Genomic DNA, 7,757 nt, shown 5'->3' on the forward strand with positions numbered 1-7,757 from the left:
AATACTATGTTGAATAGCAGTGGTGATAGTGGACATCCCTGCCGCGTTCCTGACCTTAGGGGGAAAGCTCTCAGTTTTTCCCCATTGAGAATGATATTCGCTGTAGGTTTTTCATAGATGGCTTTTATGATATTGAGGTATGTAGGTACTAGAGGCTTCTTTAAAAAGCCTACCATAATGGTTCCAAGCATGAACTGGGAAGTCAGACAAGGATTGCAAGCCTGCCTCTGTCATTTGCTGGCTGTGTGATTATAGGCCGATGAGTCAACCTGAGTCCCAACTTTCTGGGGCTAATAAGATATCTACCTTAGAAGGTGATTTTGTGAGGCCTAAATACAACCATCTACCACAAGGCTTGCCTAAATAGTTCTTGGTAAATTGTGCAGTGGTTCCCCTGATCCCCAGGGGATATATTCCAAGACCCCAGTGGATGCCTGGAACCAAAGATAGTACACACCCCTATAAATACTACATTTTTTATACATATCTATGATAAAGCTTAATTTATAAATTAGGCACAGTAAGAGATTAACAATAACGAATAATCAAATAGAACAATTATAACAATATACAGCAATAAAAGTTATATGAATGTGGTCTAAGTATATGATTGTGCTCTACTCACCCTTCTTCTTGTGATGACATGGGGTGATAAAATACCTATGGGCCGAGATGAAATGAGGGGAATGATGTAGGCACTGGGACATAGAGTTACTCTTGACCTCCTGGTGGTAGGTCAGAAGGAGGATCATCTGGTTCCGGACGGTGGCTGACTTTGGGTAACTGAATCATGGAAAGCAAAACCACAGATAAAGCTGGGACCACTGTATTTATAATGGGAGGTGGGCAAACCTTTTCTGTAAAGGGTCAGATAATTCATGTTTTAGGCTTGGCAGGCGGACTATAAGGTCTCTTTATATGTGGCAGCATAGACAAGACGTAAACAAGGGAGCATGGCTGTGTGCCAATAAAACTTTATTTACAAAAATAGGCTGTGGGCCACATTTTGCCAATCCCTGCTCCCAGAGGGGCCAGCAGAGGTTGAGTGCAGGAGGGTCTTCCTCCCGCAGGGTTCTGTGCTCCAGGCTTTCTTGAACACAACATTTCAGTAGTAGGGCTCCCTTAACCCTTTGAGCCTTTAGCCAGGAGGCAGTTTTGTTTCTGAATGGATGCTTTGCTATGCAAATGGTGTTGAAGATCCCTGGCACTTAGATTTCCCTCTCTCTCCCTTTCTCTACCCTGACCTTCCTCCCCATCTCCTTCCCCCTGTTCTTCCTTTATCTCTGTGCCTGCTACCTGGCACAGAAGTAATTCCTGGTCTTCCCCGGCAGTCCTGCCAGGAGCATGCAGGCCCGAGAGGCCGCCAGCCAGCCCCCCGGGGAGGCATCTCTTCCCCTGCTGCTCTCTCAGTGTTGGGGGGGAACAGCCTTCTAATCAGGGCCCTCGGAGCCAGGCCTGCGTTTTAATCATCTGGAAGCAGGCAGTCATCTTGTGGGGAAAGAAAAAGGGCAGGAACCCAAAGGTTGTGGGAGGACTCTCGGATACAGCCCAGCTGTCCGGCGTGATTTATGTCTCCCGAAATCCCCAGCTGCTCACAGCAGTCCTCACATGAAACACCCCGAGCGCCTCCCTTCAAGGCTTCCTTTGCACTGTACCCAGAAGGCACAAACGACTGGGAACTTCTTTCGAGGAACCTAATGAACCGATTTTCCCTTCACACGCAAGCATGAAGATCCCAGGGCTGATCTGACACTGTAGCAGGGTAAGGCGATCTCACCGTCCCTAGGCCTTCCTCTAATAACTTACGGGTGTTTTCTAAGACCTGAAGCCCTGTCAAGCTGGGGATGAGTCTCCCAAGGCAATAAATTAACCGAAATGCTGGGCTACTAACTCAACATAGGGATATGGTAGCCCAAATATGCTTTTCCTGCTTGTTTTTGCCACTGTGGATCTTGATCTTTGGCAATGAGTCCTTGGGTGAAGAAGACTGAGGCTGCCTCTGGTCTCAGGCCCAGGCCGTGTCCATACTCACAGTTCGAGGGCCTGCTGCTGCTACTTCATTTACAACTTCCTAATTAGCTTTCGGCTTTGTGCCATGTTCTCCTAGGATGGATTGTTTTCCTGCCACTCGCTCATTTGTATCTGCAACTTTTACAAATGAAAACAGAGAAACTTCTAGACAAATGAAAACATGTTTTATTTACAAGAAAAAAGTCTGTACACTGTGTATACATAAAAATATACAAAACCAAAATAGAAAATATCAAAGGTGTTAAAATGTATACAAACACTTTTTAAAATGTGACTCCTGGAAAAACCTCAGGCCTTAATTAATTTGAAGAGTACACATTGCAGTTTAAAAATTACCATACAAAAAAATTCCCAAAGCTGTTAAAAAAGTTCACTGGTTCCCACCGGAAAAATTTTGTAAGTATTTTAGCTAGCATAAAACAGGATGTGTGGTATCATAAATGTTAGGTTTTTAGCATTACCAGTGCAGTTAATTTGTTTGAAACCTACCTGGTAAGAAGACTGTTTTCCACAGAACCAATATTCAGTTTTTCCCCCTAACCTCGTAAAAGCCATGAGCTATAATAAATAACCTTTTCATCAACGTTCAGCGTTCCATTAGGCTTCCAATGAAGCTATGATATCATGTTCAGGTAATGGTTCTACCTGCACGGTGCCTTTTAAATATTTCTGCCATATTTTATACACACCCAGGGTGTGTAGAATACCAGTGTGTGGGAAGACGGAATTTTTTTTTAATAGGACATCTAACATTTGCTTTCTTCTATTAAAAAATTGGCATTTGCATAATTAAAATAAAATTTACTGTAAAGTCTTCAGGAATAAAGTTTGATGAAAAAAGACAATATAAAACCAACCATGTGTGTAGATACGTATATATACAATTATATAACTATATCTACATGCACACTTTCATAACAAAAGAAAGAACTAGAGCAGTGTCTTTAATTCTTTAAATTCTATCATTCCAAGCTTGTAGAGGACTATGCTGGATTATTATTTCTTACTAAAAGGCTTCATTCATTTAATAAAACAAGAATCAGAACTTATATTTTATCCTTGAATTCACAGAGAGAGATACCTTTCATTTACCAATTGGGTAAATAATGCCCAAGTGACAAGGACATGCAGGATATTTTCACAATGGAAATGTCCAGAGTACAAAAAAATGAGTTTGAACTCAGGCACATTTTACCTAAGCAATTGATCTCTAAATGCAGCTGCCTTCATTGGCCGTAATAACTGAGTAAGAGCTCCAATATCAGAAAGTGGGAAGTCGAATCAGACAACATGACAGAATATAGAGACTATTTGGCCTGTCATGGATTTCTCGATAATTTCCTCCTCCCTTTCTCTGTCTCTTCCCATAGCTAAGCAGAAATGGGACCAGGTCACTTTGCCTACCAGCCTCAAACACGCACTGTGTGTTGATCTCTAAGAGAGGCTGGAGAGAGAACTTTCATCATGTCATTTGTGCATAGAAAATGCTTCCATCATATGCCATTACTCACATGAGACTGATCCCACTTAATGCAGCCAAACAGGACCTAATTAATTCGCTGGTTGTAAGTGCTCCTGCCCGGAAGGGTCAGCCAACCACATAAGGTATTAATCTGTTCCACCAGAATGAAGTGGCTCATAAACATGTAATGGAGCAACCCCGTGGTAGCTTTAAACAGTTACTTTTATTTCCCAATTTTGAAAATGCTAACGATTATTTCAGCATCGCTTTGTCCAGATGCTACAGCTACAATGACAGATGATTACTGGTGAGTTCAGGATTGATTAAATGTCTGGCTTAGAGAACGAGGGCACGAGACACGCGAAGGGCTGTGACTGAAGCAGGGCTCCCAGAACTCTGCGTCCAGGCAGAAAGGAAAGACCCAGTAATTGAAACATACACCAAAGTCCCTCACGTGGCTTAATACACGCCCTTGATGTTGCATGATGCATATATGCAAATTTTAATTGATCGTCTCTTGGCCTATGCACACAGTTCTGGATAAAAGCAGCCCTGTAAGGACTTAGTGGGGAAGGTCAGGTACATGGGGCCAGCACGGGTATTCCCTGCGGACAGTGAGCATCGGACACCTGTTAAACCCCACCCTCATAGCTGGTAGAGGGACTGGGGAACTAGTTAGCAAGAACCTAGATGAAAGTGAGTTGTCATTCTTGGTCAACATTTGTTTCTTTGTGATAACAGCAACCACCACAAAAGATGGAGTGAAATTATCTTGAGACACCTAATGGCTTCAGGTTGCACCTTAAAAACTGTATCAGCGTCCCCTCCAGAAGGGGATGGAGCGTTTTGGGAGGGACAGAGCCTGGGAGAAATGTACTAGGATAGCATTTATTGTCCACTACTCCATGGAAGAGCTGTGTGTTTACAGCACTTCAGTAAATGTTGCCTAGAAGGACTTAATCAATGTCTGGCAAAATACTGCCACTTAGGACCAATTTAGCTAATACTAGATGCAGTCATCATGTTAACTACAATAGCCTGATATTTTTGGGAGGCTAAACAATTTAAACTTTCAAATAGAAGAATGCCCAGCCACGCTATATTAATGTGTACCACATTTTCTGAATGTTTAACAGACCCTGATTCCCAAGAGTCTTTAAGGCCATAATAAATTCAAAAACATTAATTAGATTTCCTTTATGCTCTTCAGTCTTTCTTATAACATCAGTGAGACTGAAAGGACCTTTTAAAAGTACATGCGTTACAACAAAATGCTATTTAAAAATCTTTGAAGTGTTTGAAGTGTTTTCTGGGGCTTTTGAACTTGAATATTTATATTGACCCCCAATGAATTTTCCTCTCACCAAGCTCTTATGTCACCAAAGGGGAATGTCCTGGGTAATAAGGTCAGAAGGAAATCCCCCAGGAAGACTGTCAAAGGAACTTCAGTGTCATGGACATTTGAAGGCAGAGCTGGAAGGTCCAGGGAGAACCAAGGCCATGGAAGGACTGCTCACCGTGCTCAGACTGACCTCATGCTCTGAACTCCTTACTCACTACACGTGGGGACAAGACTAAGGTCTTTCAGGAAACCAGAGAAAAAAGTGGCTTGACTATGTCAGCTCACAGATAAGCTAATGTGTAGGACAAAATTATTCATTTCTTCTCATAGATCTGGAAAGAAAGCTCTCAAAATGGGCTTCTAGTGGATGCTGTCATGATTGAAACTTTTTTATTACTCCTCTACTTCACTATTATAATAAGCCATAGGAGATGCCTATTACACAACACGATTTCTGGGGAGTTAGACTCACCAAACAGAAGCTGTCAATTTCTGTAAACCATTCTTGCTCAAGAAAGTAGTTTTGAGAGCACTCAGGAAAAAACCAATCCTGGAACAAAAAAACTTTCCCACTAAACTCTCCTGACATTCATGCACTTGCAAGGGAGAACACATTTAATTTAAAAAGTCTTACCTGTACTGCTGTGTTTTGGTTACATAGAGAGAGAGCACGTTCAATTAATGTATTCCAAAATGTTTGTTTCACTACATTCATAGCAAAAAAAAATGTTTTTCAATGCATCAGTGATAAAAGTTGAGATTAAAAACAGAACAAAACAGATCTGAATATAGCTAACGTATTGGGGTGATAACTTCCTCCCTTCTAGCTGGCTTTGCCTCTTAAGCATATAGGTACTTTCCTTGTTGTTAAAGAGCAACGTTTTCACACAATTTTATTTAATTATATGGCTTGTATGTGGCCGACATAAAATATATCTGTGAAAACAGGGACAGGGTTCCTCAATATCTGTCTGCAGAGAGAATTAGTGAAAATCCAGTCCATCATTGCTGGGGTTCCAGCAGCTGATATTGACCTGAAAGAAATCTCCACAAGAGAGACAGGTGTGCACCCCTAGAAGCACAGAGTGAAGGCTCCGCATTCCCTCCTTCTAGACTGCGTTCCCTCCTTCTAGATCGGAAGGAAAGAGCCCTCCCCCCGGGGGAGGGGGTCACAAGTGTCCGTGGGTGTAACAGTGTAAGGGCTGTGGGGAGGACTGGCAGCTGAGGAGGTACAATGCAGGAAATCTGGAGCTGGGAACATTCTGGCCCCGGGCCACCCTGCAGCTGGGTGATTCTGTATTTACTTGCCAGAGCAAGAAAATACTGCAGGAAAACAAAGTGTCTCCTCTGTAGTGCTATCCCAGGGTTGGCTTTTTCTTGGACTGCTCGAGATGGATGCTTTCTGGTTTTAGAAATCTGTCCTGATACACAAAGAGCAAAGCTTCGGTGGGCAATGGGAAACAGAGTGGGGGAATGCAACAGTTTGCAAACATGCGCATCTCTCAACATATATGGGGGATTTTGCTGTTAAAATAAACACATCTGAGTGATAATTCAGATGCTTGTCATAAATGCTAGGATCTTTAATAACAAATGAATGTACAAGTAACACAGCAGGTGCTGCAGACACTGTACCTCAACAAGGGTGTCTAAACCACTTCATAACGTCAGGTCCATCACGGAAACCTGTAGCCCAAACCAACCCTCATCAGGGATGCCCACGGCATAAGAAAAGCTTAACATTTCTGGAGGTACAATACCCATTTGTGATTCGTTTGCCCCCCCCTTTTTAGCATTTTTTTTTTTGCATCTTTCTTGAGCATTTTTTCCTTTTAAATTCCATTTCTGTATTCAAAGCAGTAATAAATACTCAATGGCTTAGAAAAAGAAGAATTCTCGTGGCCACCGCTACGTTACAGTCTAAAGGCTGAAGACTACATTGCCTAAAAGAGACCTTCAAGTATTCTCCTGTGACTCAGAGTACAACAGTAGTACCTTATTGCACATCGCTTCTCAAGAGCCCGTCTTCAGGAGGGCGGCCCGGCGGGGTTGGGCGCGGGGCAGCGCACGGCCCGGAGCCCGGGCAGGACCACCTTGCCCTTGCGGTGCAGGTCGCCCAGGGCGCCGGTGTTCAGCCGCTGCACCAGCAGCTTCTCGTAGAGCAGCGGGTGGTAGGCGCCGAGCGTGCACGCCGCGTCGTAGTACAGCTCGTGGTAGTGGCACAGCTCCGTCTGCCGGACGGACGGGATGTATTCGTACACGTGCACTTCGCTGCACAGGGACATCATGATGAGGATTCCTGCGGCGGGGAGAAAATTAGAAGCCGCTGAACAACTCCAAGCGGGAGCGAGGATGTTTTGGAGCGTGGTGGTGGGAGTGACTGCAGGATGCACACTTGCTCTGCACTCGTTTCCTGTTACTTATACGTTTGCAGTGTTAGAACCTCCAGCAGGTGGCCTGTCTGCGGTTCATGGGGTGCGGGGGCCTACGGAGATGTGGCACACATTCACAGGTCCGGTTGATTATCGTGGGCGGGGCAGCGAGAGAGGAGGAGACAGAGGTACTGAACTTAACAAGACGGCAGTCTAGTGAGTGACAGGTCCGAATTCCCCAAATTGGACTACCATGCGTCACAGTCCACACGCAGGTCCTGTTCTCATTTGCGAGAGCAGTTTCCAAAGAAACAGGTTAGAAAAAACTGACTATAAAATAGTTGCTTGATTATAACTGATTATAAGACAGTTGTTTGAAAAGTAAGAGATGGGATTGGGGACGCAGATGTTAAGATTCATATTATCAAAATTATTTATCTCCCTGGAACTGTCAGTATTAAAGTTGCTTTAACTAACTTTCTTTCCTTCCTTCTTTCTTTCTTTTTCTTTCTTTCTTTCTTTCTTTCTTTCTTTCTTTCTTTCTTTCTTT

The 7,757-nt window shown here is 43.4% G+C and overlaps 1 protein-coding gene across 6 annotated transcripts in view; it reads right to left on the reverse strand.

The window, feature by feature from the left end:
• Positions 1-2,231: 2,231 nt before the first annotated feature.
• ST6GAL2 (ST6 beta-galactoside alpha-2,6-sialyltransferase 2) overlaps positions 2,232-7,757 on the reverse strand; it is an 83,399-nt gene continuing 77,873 nt past the window's right edge. For all 6 annotated transcript variants that reach the window (XM_032419212.1, XM_032419214.1, XM_032419211.1 and 3 more), the window contains one exon: positions 2,232-7,134. In XM_032419212.1, the coding sequence (XP_032275103.1) occupies positions 6,863-7,134 (272 nt within the window). In that variant the 3' untranslated portion in view covers positions 2,232-6,862. The remainder of the gene's footprint in view (positions 7,135-7,757) is intronic.

Source organism: Phoca vitulina, unplaced genomic scaffold, assembly GCF_004348235.1.
Source record: "Phoca vitulina isolate PV1807 unplaced genomic scaffold, GSC_HSeal_1.0 scaffold22, whole genome shotgun sequence".
Taxonomy (NCBI): domain Eukaryota; kingdom Metazoa; phylum Chordata; class Mammalia; order Carnivora; family Phocidae; genus Phoca; species Phoca vitulina.